Source organism: Sorghum bicolor, chromosome 6, assembly GCF_000003195.3.
Source record: "Sorghum bicolor cultivar BTx623 chromosome 6, Sorghum_bicolor_NCBIv3, whole genome shotgun sequence".
In the NCBI taxonomy this organism is placed as follows: Eukaryota; Viridiplantae; Streptophyta; class Magnoliopsida; order Poales; family Poaceae; genus Sorghum; species Sorghum bicolor.
In genome coordinates, this window is record NC_012875.2 from 57,387,047 (window position 1) to 57,407,152 (window position 20,106).

The window sequence follows — 20,106 nt, forward strand, 5'->3', positions numbered from 1 at the left end:
AATATAATATTTATATTTATCTAAAGCTTAAAAACAATAATAAAAAAAATAATATATCCAATAGTCTTAAATTAAACAAAATATTTATATGAGATAACATATCAACCATTTGTAAAATGTAAGGCATAAAGTAATACAAAACTAATATAAATTATAATGACTTTTTTTTTAAAACTGTAGCTCATTTAGCTCACGAGCAGCATACGAGCTATCTTGAGTTGGCTCTTTATAGCTAACGAGGTAAAATCTTAGCTCGGCTTGGCTCGTTATAATAATAAGCCGAGTCAAGCCGAGCCGGACCAGCTATGAGCTAAGCAAGCTAACAAGCTTTGAGTTTTTCGTCCATTCAAGCCCGAGCCAAGCAAGCTAACGAGCGCACTCGGTTCAGTCGAGATCATCCGATCGATCGACCACTTCGCGAGAAGAGTCATCTCGCATGGTAATCAAACCGTGCTACACAGATTCTCGATCTCTCTCTGCATACGTGACGCAGAGAATTCTTTTCCACTAGGAATTCCACCAGGAAAAAATTCTCTGCATACGTGATGCTTGCGAGAGGATACGGTGCAGCTAGCTAGCACAGCACGGAGGCCGTCCACGCCGTGGATCGTCTGGCCTGTGGCTGCGTGATGGAGGTGCGATTACGGATCGACATCACCGGAAAGGATGCGACATGCATGCATGAGTGAGATGGGCGGAAAGATATGGGATATGAGCGAGATCAGTCATCGCACGGTAATAACCAAACCGTGCTTCACAGATCCTCTCTCTGCATATGTATAGAATTCTTTTCCATGCTGCCCTGCACGTAGAATGCTCTAGTGTTGTTAGATCCGTAATTTCATGTTGCAACGTGGTGCGGATTATTTGGCTGGTATATATAATTCTAATCGCACGTATGGTATATCAAATGCTCCATGGTCCACAAGTCAGCTGCATATCAACACCATATTTTGGTAATTAAGGACCATCCCTACTGAATTGTTTTCCGTTGGGGAGGTCAAGCTTCCGAGACTTGGTCATCTCGAAGTAATATTTGGGAGCTGCGAGATTTTATTTGCTGAATTTTCAAGTAATGATTACACAACCAGCCGACTAAATTAAAAAGATAACTAACAAGAGATAATTTATAATTTTTCTATAGCTATAAACAATGACAAATTAATTACATGGTGTCTGAACAACAGTAAAAAGATTTAGACACCTCACATGTAAAAGTGGTAATGTAGGAGAAGGGATCCACGGCTATTCCGCTAAACAGGACGCCAACTGTGTTTGTGTACGTAGAGCTAGTGAGCTGCTCGTAGTCAAGTACAGTGTCTATTAAGATTCTGTTTGACATAGCTTAACTTCACTAATAAAGTTATTTTAAAAAATAGCTTTATAAATAATTTTCTAGACGAAGTTGAGCTATTTTAGAAAAAGGGTTTGATAAAATAGCTTCATCAACTACTTTTTGCGTAGAGATGAGAGAGAAGTAAGAGAGGGAGCTGCAATAAACTACTTTTTTTTAGCTTCATTCCAACTCGATCATATCTTTGTGAGAGGAGAAAAAAATACAGCTTCACTCATGAAGCTGTTTTGACCCTATTTGTCACAGCTTAACTTCACTAGGAAAGCTGTTTTTTAAGAAAATAGCTCCATGAGTGTTTTGGCTCTGTTTGTCATAGCTCAACTTCACTAGTAAAGCTATTTTTTAGAGAGCAACTTTCTAGATGAAGCTGAGCTTTTTTGAAAAAAGTGTTTAGTAAAATAGCTTCACTACTAGTTCTTGTATAGATGAGAGAGAAATGAGGGAGAGAGATATAATAAGCTATTTTTGTAGCTTTATACCAACCCATATTTTTATAAGAGAAGGAGAAAAACAGTTTCACTCATGAAGCTATTTTAGAAATAAGTGTTTGGTAAAAAAACAGCTCACAACAGCTCGTTCGTTGTTGTGAGCTGTATCAGGGCTTAGTGTTTGCAAAAAAAACAGCTCACAATAGCTCATAAAATTGTTGTGAGCTATACCAAACAGACCCTAAATAATAATCATTGACACTTGCCCCAATTGTCAAATCGAATAGCTTAACAGATTAATTAACAGCCAATCCGAACAGTTTATATCCTAGAACTTCTTGTCGCCACTCGTTCTGATCGGGCCGGCCGGAAGTGAGGTGTATCTTCACTCTTACTTCTCTTTCGACTGACATCAGCCTAAATTATTTAGATTGGAGACACAGATGGCTAGCACAATCGTATTACGAGCTAAGACTTTTCGCAGCACATATTTTTACTGGTTCAAATCCTAGAAAACTTCATCGGAAGATCTAAACAATAGCTCATGCAACTTATGATTGGTCGGTTTTTAAACATCTGAATTGGACTCACATATATATAAGTTGAAAACATTCAAACATTATCTTCTGACTTTCATTGTAGGAGGCGTACAAGCTAATACATCTATCTCTAGCTATATATATGCATAAATTCCCAGAATTGTTCTCTTTCATAAAGAAGAAGGAAATTATCCTGGCTGAAGGAATGGCTCAAACTCCCCTGCACAGCCTTTTCCATTTACCCCTATCTCAACAGGCTCATGGCCAAATGCTTCAGTTGCAAAATATTCTGGAGGGGGTTTCCCTGAATGAGTCTACCGACAGATGGGTTTACATTTGGAGCACAGCCAATTTTCAGTGAAGAGAGCTTATAATCATTTGAGTGGACACCGGATGTTACACCCAGTTTACAATTGGCTCTGGAGAAGTTCTTGCCAAAATAAGCATAAAGTGTTCTTTTGGCTTCTTATAAATGATAGACTGAGTACTAGGGAATTATTGAGAAGAAAGAATATGGATCTTCTAGACTACAACTGCATTCTTTGCAATGGCTCAACTGAAGAATCACTCTTACACCTTTTTCTTGGCTGTCCTTTTGCCACACAATGCTGGGCTTGGCTCAACATTCAGGTTGATCACAACTCTGATCCCTTTCAGAACCTTGAGGGATTCAAAGGGCAACTAGGGGTGCCGTTCTTCATGGAGGTCATCATTTTAATGTGTTGGACCATTTGGAAGGCAAGAAATGACAAGATCTTCCGCCAGATTTATGAGAATCTTCAAATATCAAAACAAAACTTCAGAGATGAGCTCCAGTTTTTACTGCTGCGAACAAAAAGAAGCTACCATCCAGGAATTGATCAATGGATTGCAGATTTAACTTAGCCCGGTTCCTTTCGGTGGTAGCTTTACTTTTTCTCATTTCTTTTTTCGTGTCTTAACTCTCCCTCCTCCCTTGCTCTCAGTTTTCTTTTGTTTTGTATCTTGATTTTTTTTCAATAAATATGTTGTAGGGGTACAAACCCTTCCAGTTTTCCTCAAAAAAATATATATCAAATATTAAAAAAAATAAAAAAATCATGGCCTGTTCTCAAACTTATGGTGTGGTGTCATTTAAGTCTATGTACTATCATAATGCTATTTCTTGATCCCTAAAGATGATTACTGATCTCATCTGGGTCCAAATGGATCTTAACCCACATTTACAATGTAGCTGACGTGTATGGGTCCCCCGTGTTAGGTCATGTTTGTCAGCTAGGAAAACTAGAGGTGAAACTTCCATGGATTAGTGTATGTCTGCATTCAAAATGATGCAAGTGGCCGGATACAATAGGACGACTACAGACACCAGGAATCATAATAATAAGCTTAAAATGAATCTGTCTACTCAACACCTGATTGTTTGGGGGCATCTAGTAGACTAGTACTACCCAGCCACCCAGGTGTTGCATGCGACCAAAACACCTGATTGGGAACCCAAACAAAATCCAGTGTTTCTGATGCATGGAACACTCGATTTTCATGACAATAGGATCCAAATCAAATGAAAAACAATAAACTTACAGCAATAATGCAAAAATATTAAATAAACAACAAAAGTAAGCACAATTTCTATGGAAGCTAAATTCGAAGATTTCAAAGGGAAACCAAATAAAGCATACAAAAAGTAAAAATAAAAAAAATAGATAATGTGCATCTAGCCATTGTAAGGAGTTTGATTCCGAGAGGTTTAAATTAATTAGATGGTGCCATAGTTGCACAAATCTCCAAGTGGTCCAACAAGTTACAATGCTCAGGCAATGTATGTTAGCTCTTAGTGGGAGTTTTATTCACGTTAAATAGGTTGTCACATAGATATTTTTTATGACATGACAGTGTATTTAAGAATAGAGAAAATAAATGGGTTTCATCCAGATGAAACTCTCTTGGCACGATTATCAACTCTCTATGAGTCTTCGAATTAAATGCTTATGAAACTATGGCATAAAAATTAAGAGTAGGTGTTTCATCTAAGTTTCATTTTATTTCACATGACATGGCGGTCTTGGAAACAATGTTATGAAACTCCCTACTGACATTGGCCTTAGAAAAAAATATTAAACTAGAGGTGAAACTTCCAAGGATTAGTTTAGTATGTTTGCTTATCTCCATTCAAAATGACGCAAGTGGGTACGATAGGCCTATCATAAGGCCTTTGATTTTGAGTATTGTAGCATTTTCGTTTTTATTTAATATTTATTGTCCAATCATGGACTAACTAGCTCAAAAGATTCATCTTATGATTTATAGCCAAACTATGCAATTAGTTTTTGTTTTCGTTTATATTTAATTCTTCATGCATGTGCCGCAAAATTTGATGTGATAAAGAATCTTGAAAAGTTTTTGGTTTTGGGGGTGAACTAAACAAGGCCTTAAGCTTATAAAATTTGACTGAGAACGAAGACTTCTGGAGTCAAGTCAACTAAGAAAACCAGGTTGACAGGTGACAACAAATAATGTTGGTCTCAATTGAGAAACTGTGCTGAACCTATATTATTGCGTGACAAAAAACAAGTTTGTGAAAGAGGTTGAAGACCTATTCTAGTTTCCTATCTAAACCTCGCTATAAAAAAATTTATACTACTGTTAGGTATATAATGTTGTCAACAGAGAATTTTCCTAGTAACTATTTAGCTATTTAGATTTAGAATATCAAATGTGGTCCTAATAAAAACTTCAAAAAAATATGAAATAAAGGCTTTTTGGTTTTTTTTTAAAAAAAATTGAGATCATTTTCTTGGGTCTAGCTGCCTTCTCCAAAAACTACTCAGAATGAAATCTCATTTGGCTTTTATATCTTTACTATAATAGAACACTTACATTATAATTGGTCTATCCAGTAAAACGTCCATCGCTGAGAGCCTCCAACCTTTACGTACCCAGAAAATTACATATAGGAATTTGTCTCTGTTAAAATCAAAGGCTAAAAAATAACCTAGCTTAGATTTGATGGCTAACAATGAAAGTTTGATGCATGTCTTTAACGTGTGGCTTCAAACGCCCCTCCCTCCGCAAAGTGCGACCCCGCACCCGCCCTGCATACTGCATGCTCGAGATAGGTTCGATTCCTATCTCTACACCCTCCCCCCCCCCTCATTTTCTTCTCTTTCGAAAAAATAACGAGATTTCAGGAGGGAGAGACCGGGTTGGGTGGTGGATGAGGTGCCAGCGGGGCCGCACTGACGGCCTGTGACTCCACAACCGGCGGCAACGTTGCCCTGCTCACCTCGGCCGACAATAGCCCTGCTCCCTGCGACCATGGTGGCATTGTTGACGATAGATAACTACCATTTTAATCGTTACCAAAAGAGAAGAAAAGGGTGCCGCAATGCTCGATGATGCCACCATGGTCGCGAGGAGCAGGGGCATCGTTGGTTGAGGAGCAGGGTAGCATTGCCATCGGTTGTGAAGTCATGGGCCGCCGGCACGACCCCGTTGGCACCTCATCTGCCGCCCAACCCAGTCTCTCTCTCTCTCTCTCTCTCTCTCTCTCTCTCCCAAAATCTCATTATTTTTTGAAAGAGAACAAAATGGGGGGGGAGGGGTGGAGACGGGAATCGAACTTGTGATGCAGGGCAGGTGCACGGTCGCACTTTGTGGAGGAAGGGGCGTTTGAAGCTATGCATTGAAGCCTGTCAAACTTTCATTGTTAGCCATTAGATATAATGTAGATTATTTTTTAGCCTTTGATTTTAACAGAGATGAATTTCTTTGTGCAATTTTCTCGGTACACAATGGTCAGATGCTCTCATCGGGAGACGTTTTGATGGGTAGACCAAGTCTAATTTAAATGTTCTATTATAGCAGAGATTAAACAAATTCAACTATAAAGTTCTAGATCTTTTGAAGCACTACAAATTTAGCATAGAGTGTGTCGCCATGTGAGGTCATTCGAAAATTTAGGGAAAAATAAATTTAATAATTAGAGAACATAAAATGAATACCTAGGCCTCTAAATAATCTCAAATAAAAGGGTTTTCGACAATAAAATTATTAGATTATATTGAGATCTATAACTTTGGTATAGACCAAGTCAATGTTCGAGGCCATTTAAAAAAATTAAAGATTAGAATTTAAGAAACTAAAACCAATATATGGGTCTCTAGATGACATCGTATAAGAAATATGTCAACTACAAAGTAATAGATCACATGTAGAGCTAAAACTTTGGTATAAATAATGTCAACATCCAATGTCAATTGACAAAAAAGCAAAAAAAAAACTGAACTTCAAAATCCAAGAACTTAAAAATGAATATTTGGGTCTCTAAATAATCTTAGATAAAAAATTATCAACATACCACATAAGAGCTAAAACTTTGGTATAACTATCTCAACATTCTATGTCATTTGAAAAAATCAAAAATTTGAATTTCAAAATCTAATAACTAGAGCGATCCTCTAAAAGTCTTTCTTACTCACTCTCTAAATCAACATTTGGAGAGTCATTTGCATAAAAAACATTTTCTATATCTTTCTAGTCTCCAATGGTTTTTCTAATCTTGTTTGCACATGAGAGAGCCATTCTTATTTTCTATATTTGGCTAGCCAGAAATCCAGAATAGAAGATGACTATACTTGGATATAATAATCAACTAAAGAATCTATTGGATGATATTTTTTTTCACCAAAATCTCTATTCCTAGCAATTTAAAAAGAATATAGGGTCTCTTAAATTGCTCTTAGAACAACTATTTGATCCTATAAAAGATCTTAAATAAAAATATTTTTAACTATAAAGTTGTAGGTCGTATCAAGTATACAATGTTTATATAAAATTTGTATTCATGGAGCTTAGTATGAAAGTTGTGTCTTTTTTATATATAAAAGTGAGAGAGAACACCCATGTCGAACCGACTGCCATAGCAGCAAAACTACCTAGGAAATCACTTTAAAATGGTGAGTTATTTTACCGGGATTTAAAAATTGAGGGCATACATCCCATATTTAATTTTGAGGATATTTTTAAAATTCAACGTTAAGTTTAGACAATCGGACATTACTCTAGTAATTATCACTGGTGATGATGAGCTTCTTCGTGGATAGGTCACCACGTCTCTCAAAATCAACTTGAAAATATAAAAAAATAAGAAACACCAACCACGGAAGTTGACTTTCATCATCCATTCATCATTCTTTGTTATTTGAACGGGCGTATAGCCTAGAAATGCAGAATTTAAAAAAACAGGTTACCTACAAATAAAGAACTGCAAGTAGGCCGACAGTGAAAATGTAATTGGCATTTATAAATTGTAATATCCAAATATGTAGGGGTCTTCTCTCACGCAATATGGTAGAAATCAAACATGACCAAGTCAAACTTTTGACCTAGCTGATGCCTTCCGGATTGAGTAAAGTGCGTGTTACTTTCTGTAATTCTATTCGTACAAACATTAACAAAAATTGAAAAACCAAATTGAATTTGGTGGCTAGGTGGGCTTTAATCTATCCGAAATGGTGAGTTTTTTTTTTGGACTAAACTCCGAAATGGTGAGTAACACCTAACACACGTGAAAACATGTTTCGACTTTCGAGGTCTTCTCTCTTACACGCTGGACGCGCAAGGCCGTAGAGCCGATGTGTGAGATCAAAAATACGCTGGACGCGCAAGGGCTAAACCCAAATCCCCAATCATGGATACAATATTATTCATCCACCTTCTCCTGCTCCCGTTTATGCTACTTTGTCCCATAGCCATCGCCGCCGACGTGTCTGACACGCTCGGCAAGGGCCGGAACATCACCGACGGCGAGACGCTCGTCTCAGCCGACGGGACATTCACCTTGGGATTCTTCTCTCCCGGGGCGTCAACCAAGAGATACCTCGGCATCTGGTTCTCGGCGTCCAGTGTCGCCGTCTGCTGGGTGGCAAACGGCGACCGCCCTGTGAACGGCAACTCCGGCGTGCTGGTCGTCAGAGACACGGGAAGCCTTCTGCTGCTAGACGGCTCTGGCCAGACCACATGGTCGTCGAACTCCACCAGCTCATCTTCATCGGCGGAGGCGCAGCTCCTCAACTCCGGCAACCTCGTCGTCCGCGACGGAGGCAGCAGCAGCAGCAGCAGCGACATCCTGTGGCAGTCGTTCGATCACCCGTCGAACACCTTGCTGTCCGGCATGAAGCTGGGCAAGAACAAGTGGACCGGCGCCGAGTGGTACCTCACGTCGTGGCGCTCAGCCGACGACCCGTCGCCGGGGGCCTACCGCCGTGCGCTGGACACCAGCGGGCTGCCCGAGCTTGTCGTGTGGCAGGGCAACGTCAGGACCTACCGCACTGGCCCTTGGAACGGCCGGTGGTTCAGCGGCATCCCGGAGGTGTCGGCGTACAAGAATTTGATCTGGTACCAGGTGACGACAAGCCCGGCGGAGATATCCTACGGCTACACCTCCAACCCCGGCGCCGCATTGACTCGTGTCGTGCTGACCGACGCCGGCATGGCCAAGCGCCTTGTGTGGGACGCGGGCGCCCGGAAGTGGCAGACCTTCTTCCAGGGCCCCAGGGACGTCTGCGACGCCTACGGCAAGTGCGGGGCGTTCGGGCTCTGCGACGCCGGCGCGGCGTCCACGTCGTTCTGCGGCTGCCTGACAGGGTTCAGCCCCGCGTCGCCGCCGGCGTGGTCCTTGAGGGATACCTCAGGCGGATGCAAGCGGGACGTGAAGCTGGACTGTGCCAATAATGGGAGTGGCACGAGCACGACAACGACGACGACGGACGGTTTCCTGTTGGTGCACGGAGTGAAGCTTCCCGACACACGCAACGCGACGGTGGACATGAGCATCACGGTGGAAGACTGCATGGCGAGGTGCCTCGCCAACTGCTCGTGCTTGGCCTACGCCGCCGCAGATATCCGCGGTGGCGACGTCCGTAGCGGCTGCGTGATGTGGACGGATGACATCATAGACCTTCGATACGTGGATAAAGGGCAAGATCTCTACCTGAGGCTGGCCCAGTCTGAGCTCCCGCCGGCGCCCTCGCCGCAGCGGCGGCCATTTCCTACTGCACCTGTTGCTGGTGCATCCGCAGCTGCCGTCGCCGTGATTCTTATTGTTTTGCTGGTCGTAGTAGTGATTAGGAGGCGCCGGCAACCTATAATTCCAGGTAAAATTTACTGACCCAATTTTTTTGTTTTCCCCTTTGTTTTTACTTTCAACATCTCACACACCATGCTAAGCTGCTGCTAACATATGTGGTGTTGACTGTTGAGTTTTCTAGCTGTTCCCGCTCCGAGTGTCCCTTCTACTGAACTGCGCAGACCTCCGTCAGTCCCTTTTGCTGGACAACCTAGTCCTGTTCTCAATGTGCCTTCTGCTGAATTGTCTGCTTTGAGGACGGCTACAAATGATTTCTCTGTAGACAATGTCATTGGCCGTGGAGGATCCAGCACCGTATTTGAGGTACGTGTTAGTATATGTTATCAGACCTTATATATAATGACATATTTCCTCCATCCCAAAATAAATCAATTTTTGTGACAGATGGAGTAGAATACTCCCGATAGCTACTATACACTAATACTATTGTTCATACGACAAAGATAAATAATCAAAGCATGGGCATAGTTACAGTTTTCATCATGAAGGAACTCGAAAAAAAGTTTTCATCTTTGACTGCATGTAGAAGTATTTCATAGTCACACCTGCTTTGCACTGGAAAGTAGTATATTTACCGTTGACATGCATGCACAGCTAACATAATTTGAGCAATTACCAGGGGAATTTAACTGATGGTAGAAAGGTTGCTGTAAAGAGGGTCACACAATCTTATCTTACTGATGAAGGTGTTGAGATTTTCATGAGAGAAGTGGAAGTGATGTCAGAGCTCAAGCATGACAATCTTGCTCAGCTCCTTGCTTATTGCAAGGATGGAAATGAGCGGATCCTAGTCTATGAGTACATGGAGAACAGGAGCTTGAACCTATACATATTCGGTACTTGCTTTAAATCTATAATGCGCAGATTGTTGATATTCGTCTAGATACGTATGATCATAATGTTCTGCTACTTCAAAGCGCTCATCTGCTGATCTGTTCTATGTGTATTTGACAGCAAGAGATCGCAACCAGCGTGCTTTGCTGAATTGGGAGCGAAGGCTGGAGATAATTGTAGGGGTTGCCAAAGGCGTTGCTTATCTGCATGGACTAAGCAAGGAAGTAATACACAGGGATCTCAAACCATCCAATATACTCTTGGATGAAAACTGGAGAGCTAAAATTGCAGATTTTGGCACCGCAAAAGTGTTCGTCGATGGCCAGACGAATCCGACACTAGTACAGACAGAGTATGACTAAAACCTGAACCCCCTTGGCTACTGTTTCAATTCAAGTGCAGTAGAATCACTAGGTAGCATGCATATATAACATTAGTTAACTTAACTATGATGAGTTGCTTCATAAGCATTCCATTTTTTTCATAGTATATACTATATAGTACATTTTTTTCATACTAAACTTAAGATAAATCCACTGCATGCTTCTGTTCTCTGTTCTCAATGCCAATTGCCAAATCCTCAACTTACTGAACTGTTTATATTGGCAAAAGGGGATATAGGGCTCCAGAGTACACAGTGCAAGGGCCGCACCTGACGCTGAAGTGCGACGTGTATAGCTTCGGAGTCGTCCTGATCGAGATCATCAGTGGCCTAAAGAACAGTAGCACCCCAAAGCTCCTTTCTGATGTGAGCAAACAGCTACTCCACCGTGAGTTTCTGCAAGAAGATGATCCCTTTTGTTCATGAATTGAACTGCATTGTTCTCGCTGCATCTTTTGCAGGCCCAGGAATCTTGGAACCAACACAAGATCAAGGAGGACCTTCTGGATTCAGCCGTGGGCCAACCGGAGCCAGAGACTCTGCTTCGGCTGGAGAGATGCGTGCAGGTCGGCCTTCTCTGCGTGCAGCAGTCGCCTGTCGACAGGCCATCCATGGCTGAAGTGGTTGCGATGCTCACGACGAACGGCGGCAGCAGCAGCAGCAGCAGCAGCAGCAGCTCGTCGCAGGTCCGTGGTCCTCTCGCGACGCAGGACGCGCCTGGCGCACACGGCGACTCCATCTATCTCACGTAGACGACCTAGAAAATCCATGGTGTTGGATTCTGACCCAGAAAGGGCGCCAAACAGCAACCCCTGCACGCGGTTGCCAATTTCTGATCGGATTGGATCCCATCACCATATTGGTTAGTGATTACTGATTACTGCTACACGATTGGTAGCATTGCAGTTGCAGGAATAGCACCAAAGGCATATAATAGTTGCTACTTAGTTAGTTACTTTTTTTACCTCTTCCCTGTTCGTTTGAACTTATACCGATGTAGAGTTCAAGCGGATTCATGTTTTTATAGCAAGCAACTTTTTTTCCTCTTCTCCCCGTGTAGTGGATTCATGTTGCTAGATTATTATGAAAGAGTTCATGGGAACTTTTATGAAAGAGTAGTATTGTAAGTGTACAGCAAATCAGCAGTTCTTTTCCCGTTTACATGCATGCATGTCAGTCAATCATCGACTTGTTTGGTTAACTCTGTACCCTATGTTTATTCTCTTCAATAAAAACCTGTAGGGGCTTGGCCCCTCCAGTTTCATCAAAAAAAATCATCGACTTGTTTGCAAGTCTGCAGCGCTGTGAATACAAGAAAATGTTCCATTTGCACTCTCTTGTGTCAGTGTGATGGAAGTCAAGAAAGAAAATTAGTTACTTACTTATGGCCACATGTAAATAGCCCAAAAGAAGTGCGACGCCACTATTTCACGAACGTTCAGTGGAAACGAAAGCAGCGGTGGTCAGTTTCCGACAGCCATTTTCTTTCTTTTTTGAAAAGTGCATATGTTACTTTCTATTACAGAACATGAATCGTTTCTCTTTCTCTTTTTAGACATTCGATTCTTTTTTCACTTTCTTTTCCTAAATCATCCGCCCTTTAATATATTTTTTTAAGAAGCATGTGCTCATAAGTTATAAAACGGAATTAAAAAAACATAACTTTTACGATAAACTTAACAGTACTAACTTAGACGTGCTTCTAGACAACATAAGTTTGAGAAATAATTTAACATTGCTAACTTAGTCGTTCTCAAAAAGTTATAGTATATAACTTATGTACATAAGTTTACTCCGATCCTACTATTTCAAATTATAAGGCACATTGACTTTTCTAAATTGAATTTAGTATGTATCTAGACACAACTATATATGTATACACATAACAAAATCAATATATGTAGAAATATCAAAACATTTTATAATTTAGAATAGAGAGAGATATAAGTTACACAATACAACTTAAGTTACACAACTAATACACTAGTGCATATAGGAAGTTATGCAGTTACAGAAGTTATACGATACAACTTAGCAGAATAGGTTAGCAGCATAATTTAGCAGAATAAGTTAGCAACATGTCGAAAAACGGGATTTCTAAATATCTTCCAGGAGATTTCTTTGGTTGCTGTCTTCCACTTTTGTGTGGTTGAGATCTTGTTAAGATTCGTGTACAGGCTTTGCGTACATAACATTGGGTGACCGCGCGCGGCGTCGGCGGGCGCGACGCGCCGCCGTGGTGCGTGTGGCCGGGGGTGTCCTGCGACTTGGCCACGGGAGACATCGCCGGGCTCGACCTGTCCCGCCGCAACCTCTCCGGCACCTTCTCGGCCACGCTGACGTCGCTGAACCGCGGCGAGAACGCGTTCGCGCGGGGGAGTTCCCCACGGCGGTGTTCCAGCTCCGGCGGGTGCGGTCGCTCGACGTCAGCCACAACTTCTTCAACAGCACGATCCTCGACGGCGTCAGCGGCGCTCGGTGTGCCGCGCTTGAAGCGTTCGACGCGTACAACTGCTTCGTCGTTCCGCTGCGTGGCTAATTTAGGAACAGCTAATGTTATTATTTCTTCGTTCCTTGTAGATTTCTTTAATTGGCTGGATACGTGTTGTATTTTTTTATCGTTTTGTATTTTTTTATCATTCTAGTTTGTATTTTCTGTATGTGTTGTTGTCTAGGTACGTGCTGTACATTTTGATTTTCTATATGTGTTGTGTGTTGTTGCTGTGCTGTATTTTTTTTTATTTCTTGACGTGGCACATTTTCATTTTCTGAAAATGGAAGACAACAAACATCAAAGACCTCTCTCGAGCTCCATTATCCATGGCCTCCTACTCGCCGATATGGTTGCTTCCCCTATCACCTGGACCGGCCTCCCTAGTCCCTACAGACTGTTAAGCTTTTCCAGTAACTTAGCAAGAAGCCAACCGATTCAGACACTGACATAGGTCTTGTGCTATGTGCGATGTTGTTATGCACATACCACGCTCTCCACAGGAAAAGGGGAATGAGGATTCGTTAGTCCTCCAAGCATCCGTCTAAAAGCAATAGGAGCCAATCCTTGCCTGTATTACTGAAACTATTCATCGTCTGACAATAGCCAATGCTGGCCCATGCCAATAAGCCGCAGGCCCGCAGCGCTCACGCCTGCGGGCATTGGACTACTGCGTGGTGACTGGATTCACTTTCATCCCCGCACAGGTCACAGTGTTGTGTCGCTTCTAATCTTCTCCTGAGCTTGTTCCTCTTTGTCGGTAGTATATCTTTTCTTAACTTCCATCCAAAGATCTTGACTTTGGGAGGTACCTGACAATTATTCCAAATGTTGCAAGCGGACATTAGACCCACCCTGCTAGCCAGAGTTTGAACCCAGGAGCTAATTTATCTACGCGTTGAAAAAAATCATCTCATCTGTTTCATGTCAAAGCACAGGTCTAAAGCCTGCCTAGTCTCACGGGAGCTGCGACACCGCCGTGTATGGGTGAGACATGGGGTTTAGGGTTTTCTCGACCTGCGTGAGAAGTTCTTCTACGCACAATGTCCAAAGTTGTCTTACCCCTACGGGTTGAGAGTTTTATTGTTATTATTATTATTATTATTATTATTCCAAATGTTGCCCCAGAGTTTCCTATCCCCGTCTGGCCGTGAGCTAGGCAGTGCTTGCCTTCCTGGTATGTTCCATCAATGGAATATTATTGTGGGAACCGAGAACATTCCCAATTTCTCCGGCTGCCATGCGACAAAATTTTCATCAGTTCTCCTTGCGGTGAGCCTGATCTTGGATATAGCCTCAGCATCAGCAGGGCTGAACATGCCGATGAGCCTATTGTGGTCCCAATCGGTTCCTTCTGAATTCAGAAGATCGACCCAATGATAGACCACTTATGCATTGTCATAATTCACAAAATATGGGCCAGTTGAGAAATAAGCAAAAATGTTATCCGAATGCGAGAAACCAATCCAATCAAGTGGACTAAATTTAAAAGCTCACCAACAAGTTGACTTCATTAGTCTATCGTAGTACCTCAATCACTGATACTGCTCGAAAAGAAACCTCAATCGCTGATCTGCTCTTGTTAATGTTATCTGAATAATATTTCATATAGAACGTAGAACAGACAGGACTGAATGTATTCAAGGAACTGCAAGTAGCCAATTGACCTCCAAATCCAAATGCAATTTGTAAAACTGGAAAATCTTTTTCTTACAGAATGGCCTACCCCCCCCCCCCCCCCCCCCCACACACACACACAACAACAACAACAAAGAGAGGGAAATTCAACTTTTGACCAAGGTAGCTATCCGGGACGGAACTAAATGCAGTACGGAGTACTGCTTCCCCTTTCAACTTTGGAACTCGTCTTTCTTGGCTCTAATTAACCACGTTGAGTTAAATACAAATAGAGCGTTCATTTATACAAATGTTTCAGCTATCATGAAATTATCCCGGCAGCTCTGAGCTTTGTTTCTTAATCCACCAGGAACCACGGGCGTTATGCATCCCGAGCCGCGCCATGCCATGGAAACAAGCTGCAGGAGCCACCTTCTTGACCTTCTCCTCCTCTCCTTACTACTTTCTCCCATTCCTCCGAGAGCCTTTGCCGCCGATGATGTTGCCGGCGACACGTTCAGCAAGGGCCGCAACATCACTGACAACGAGACGCTCGTCTCGGCCAACGGCGCATTCACCCTGGGTTTCTTCTCCCCCGGGGTGTCATCCAAGAGGTACCTCGGCATCTGGTTCTCCGTGTCCGGCGACGCCGTCTGCTGGGTGGCCAACCGTGACCGCCCTATCAACGACAACTCCGGCGTGCTCATGGTCAGCGACACGGGGAGCCTTCTCCTGCTGGACGGCTCCGCCGGCCGGATCGCGTGGTCGTCGAACTCCAGCAGCACCTCCCCCGTGGAGGCGCAGCTGCTGGACGTCGGCAACCTCGTCGTGCGCAGCCGCGGCAGCGCCGCCATCCTGTGGCACTCCTTCGACCACCCGTCCAACGTGCTGCTGTCCGGCATGAAGGTGGGCAGAGACTTCTCGACTGGCGCCGAGTGGTACCTCACGTCATGGCGCTCCGCCGACGACCCGTCCCCTGGAGCCTACCTCCGGAAGCTGGACACCAGCGGGCGCCCCGACAACGTCGTTTGGCACGGCGGCGTCAAGACGTTCCGCACGGGCCCGTGGAACGGCGTGCGGTTCGGAGGCATCCCGGAGGTCCTGGCGTACCAGGAGGGGCTGTTCGACTACCAGATGGTGATGAGCTCGCGGGAGGTGACGTACGGGTACAATGCCCGGCGCGGCGCGCCCTTCACCTACGTCGTGCTGACGGACGGCGGCGTGGTGAAGCGCCTGGTGTGGGACGCGAGCAGCCGGGCATGGCAGACCGCGTACCAGGGGCCGAGGGACGTGTGCGACGAGTACGGCAGGTGCGGGGCGTTCAACCTGTGCAACATCAGCGCGGCGGCGACGTCGTTCTGCCGCTGCCTCGCCGGGTTCGGGCTGGCGTCCCCCTCGAGGGCCTCGGGCGCGTGCCGGCGGAACGTGGCGCTGGACTGCGCCGCCAACGGGAAGACGACGACGGACGGGTTCCTGGTGGTGCCCGGGACGAAGCTCCCTGACACGCACAACTCGTCGGTGGACACGGGGATCACGCTGGACGCGTGCAGGGCGAGGTGCCTCGCCAACTGCTCCTGCTTGGCCTACGCCGCCGCGGATACCAGCGCGGGTGGCAGTGGCACCGGCTGCATCATGTGGGCAGATGATCTGCTCGATCTCCGGTACGTCGAGCAAGGGCAGGATCTCTACCTGAGGTTGGCAGCGTCCGAGCTTCCGCCACCGCTGTCACCGCCGGCGTCAGGATCCCGGTCCCGGGCTTTTCCTACTGCGCCTGTCGTTGCTGCATCCGTAGCTTCCTTCGTCGGGATTCTTCTTATTGCTTTCTTGGTCCTGGTGGTGATTAGGAGGCGCCGCCGGAGACCTCCGATCCCAGGTAAACTGATTTGCTGTTGTTTTTTCAGCATTTTAAGAATGAAAAAAAGGAGTGCGCGCCAAAACTAATGCTAATACCCACTGCTCGTTGAGTATTGCAGCTGCTCAAAGCATTATTCCGCTTCCGCCTACGGATCATCCAACTATTGTTCAGTGTACTCCACCGCCGACTGTCCCTTATGTTGAACTGTCTAGCCTGATGAGGGCCACTGGAGATTTCTCTGAAAGCAATATCATTGGACGCGGTGGATTTGGAATCGTGTATGAGGTCCGTAAAGTAATTCTGGTTTTCTGAAACTTATTGTCTGTAGATGTAGATTTATGAACTTCATCAGATCCGTTATCTTAATTGCATTATCTTGATCCGAATTCGGAATTTCATCTACTTTTCATTTAGGTCATTGTTGGATCTCATCACATATTATACCACATTTTTCTGAATGGGATTTTTCAATCCATTAGCCCCTCCATTTTAATTTATAGGTTGTTTTGATTTTTTTAGATATATAGTTTTTTTCATTACGTATCTAAACATATTGTATATCTAGATGCTTCGCAAAAGCTATGTGCCACCTTAAAAAAAGTCAAAATGACCTATATATGTACTCATTAAAATTAGATGGCTAACTATTAGCTTTAAGATGTTCGGATCGCACCAAGTAATATGTGGTTGAAGTGTTGTTTTACCAAAAACACCACTATTTGTTTTTACTATTGATTAGCTAATAGTTATTTGATAATACTCCACGTACGCGTCCTAGGATATAGTGGATTTTTTGAGGGGGTGTTTGGCACAGCTCTCTCACGAGAGATTCCTCTAGAGGAGCCAGAGTCGTTTTAGAGAAGTTATAATTTATGGCTTTGCCAAAACGGCTCCGGCTCCTATACTTTTTACTTAAAAATGGTTTCTCCAGAAAAACGTTTAAGTTGTCCTATAAATTAAACCGTCCTAGATTTAATCAAGTTTTTAGGAAAAATAAAATATTTATAATTTACAATAAGATGAGCATCGTAAGATACAATGCCAAATTTATTTTTATAGTTTAGCTATTTGGTGTCTTAAGATAATACTTTTCTGTATAAACTTGCATTTAGAATAAATTTGGCTTAGAACATAGTTAAATCCATTATTATATTTCATGACATATATGGGAGTGTTTATCAAGTGGTGAAAGGTATCTCGGTCGATTGACTACCAATTAGCTAACATTGGCTAGGTTTGCCCAACTATTTAATAAGATAGTTCTTATAGTTGGGTGCTCGGCTTTTTATTAGTTGACCCTTTAGCTTGGCCTATTTGGGTCCACCTCAACAAAAATTTAGCAGAGAATTATTAGTTGGCTTGATCCAAACGGGCCCGGCCTAACATGTTACCAAAACTTCATATTAGATATTTCTGATGGCGAAACTACTATCATGCCCATTTGATGAAGCTAGATAGTTCAGTGGTGGTTGAAGTTTTCAGTGCTTGACCGCACATAGTGGACTGAAGTGTATATTATGTTTTATTATTTAAAGTTGGCACGGCAACATAACATCATATCTGCAAAATCGCCAGGGGCATTTACCTGATGGTAGAAAGGTTGCTGTAAAGAGGCTCATACGACCTTCTGATGCTGATGAAGGCAGTGATGCTTTCATGAGAGAAGTGAAAGTGATGTCAAAGCTCAGGCATGGCAACCTTATTCAGCTCCTTTTTTACTGCAAGGATGGGAATGAGCGAGTACTGGTCTACGAGTACATGAAGAATAAGAGTTTGGACCGCTACATATTCGGTACTTAATGTCATTTGTTACACATAAACATACGTGTACCGATGTGTGAATGTATGGATATGATCAAAATGTTCATGTGAATTTGAAGCTTTCATCATATACCTATGTTTAATTTATGGAACTAATTAACAGGAGGAGATCCTAGACTCCGGGCTTTGCTAAATTGGGAGCAACGGCTAGAGATAGTTCGTGGGGTTGCCAGAGGCGTTGCTTATCTTCACGGACTAAGCGAGGAAGTCATCCACAGGGACTTAAAACCATCCAATATACTTCTAGATGACAATTGGAGGCCTAAGGTTGCAGATTTTGGCACCGCAAAGCTGTTTGTTGTTGACCAAACAAATCCAACAATCATAGAATCAGCGTATGCTTCAAACCTCAACATATACTAAGCTAGTGTTTCAGTTCAAGTGTTGCTATAATTCAGTACTTGTTTTGATCACATCCATTGCTTCATTTTATTGCTAACATCCCACGGAGCAGAATAGAATGCACCTAAGGAAATATTTACTAATGATACCCCTCTAGAACTAGCATACCGTGGAACCTTAATGATGAATGGTAAAACATACAAAACCTATTATAGATTCACTGAAACTAATAAAAAATAAGTACAGCTGTAAACAAATATTCAAATGATATTTGTTAACTAGGAGTCTAGCTAGGATAGACATACTACCTAAGCATTTCATTCTAAATAGCAAGACATAACCTCTGTAACTATATAGACATACTACCTCAACAGACTGACGGTTTTTTTTTGGGTTACTGTAGGGGATACACGGCTCCCGAGTACTCCAATGAACGGTACCTGACACTGAAGTGTGATGTGTATAGCTTCGGAATCATCTTGTTGGAGATTGTCAGTGGGCGAAGGAACAGAACCACCCCAACGCTCCTTTCTGATGTGAGCACATTATTGCTAACAGAGAAGAAACACTATTTTCTGCAGTATTCTGTAAATAAAAATGCCTTGCCATTTCTTCATGAAACTAAACAGGCATAATTTTGTTATTGTTTCTTTTAGGCCTGGGAGTCCTGGAATCAAAGTAGGACCCGCGACCTTCTTGATCCAGCTGTAGGGCAACCGGAGCCCGAGCTCTTGTTTGAGCTGGAGAGATGCGTGCAGATAGGCCTTGTCTGCGTGCAACAATCGCCTGATGACAGGCCTGCCATGTCCGCAGTGGTTGCGAGGCTAAACAACAACGGCTTGCAGATCCGTCCACCCAAGAGACCAGTGTTGGACAGCAGTACCGAGTCTCCTGCTCTCCACGAAGCCGATCGGTCAAGCCAGGAAGCATCTGGGACATCACGCAGCAGCTACTCGATATATCTCACATAAATAGTTATTTCATAATCTTCATTTTTTTATTAATGAGGTGGTTGCTTCATGAAACAACCACATCTTTCTCTTACTTTTCTGTATCTACTTCACATCATTAAAAATCTATATAGCATTGTATGAGATGGTCTTCTAGTACTGTTGACATGTACGGATGTACCTGCTGTGAGGAGATCCTGCCCTTTGTCCATGTGCCGGATATCCACGAGCACGCACGAACAGTACCTTTGCTGCCTGGTGTGTTCATGGTAGCAAGGTGTTCAACAGATGGTAAAATTCAAAGACAAGACATCGCCTGCCATGCTACTTGATTCGAGAAAATCAGGACGAGTAGTTCTTAGCA

General features: G+C 43.3%; 2 protein-coding genes across 2 annotated transcripts; both read left to right on the forward strand.

Annotated features, from left to right (window-relative positions):
* On the forward strand, positions 7,956 to 11,770 carry LOC8074764 (G-type lectin S-receptor-like serine/threonine-protein kinase At4g27290). Its single transcript, XM_002447128.2, has 6 exons — positions 7,956 to 9,457; positions 9,572 to 9,753; positions 10,070 to 10,286; positions 10,405 to 10,636; positions 10,897 to 11,032; positions 11,128 to 11,770. The coding sequence occupies exons 1-6, from the start codon at positions 7,993 to 7,995 to the stop codon at positions 11,416 to 11,418; spliced, it is 2,523 nt and encodes an 840-aa protein (XP_002447173.1). The 5' UTR covers positions 7,956 to 7,992; the 3' UTR covers positions 11,419 to 11,770.
* On the forward strand, positions 15,150 to 19,886 carry LOC8068437 (G-type lectin S-receptor-like serine/threonine-protein kinase At4g27290). Its single transcript, XM_002447129.2, has 6 exons — positions 15,150 to 16,647; positions 16,748 to 16,914; positions 18,205 to 18,421; positions 18,554 to 18,785; positions 19,196 to 19,328; positions 19,449 to 19,886. Exons 1-6 carry the CDS (start codon positions 15,159 to 15,161, stop codon positions 19,761 to 19,763), a joined length of 2,553 nt encoding a protein of 850 aa, XP_002447174.2. The 5' UTR covers positions 15,150 to 15,158; the 3' UTR covers positions 19,764 to 19,886.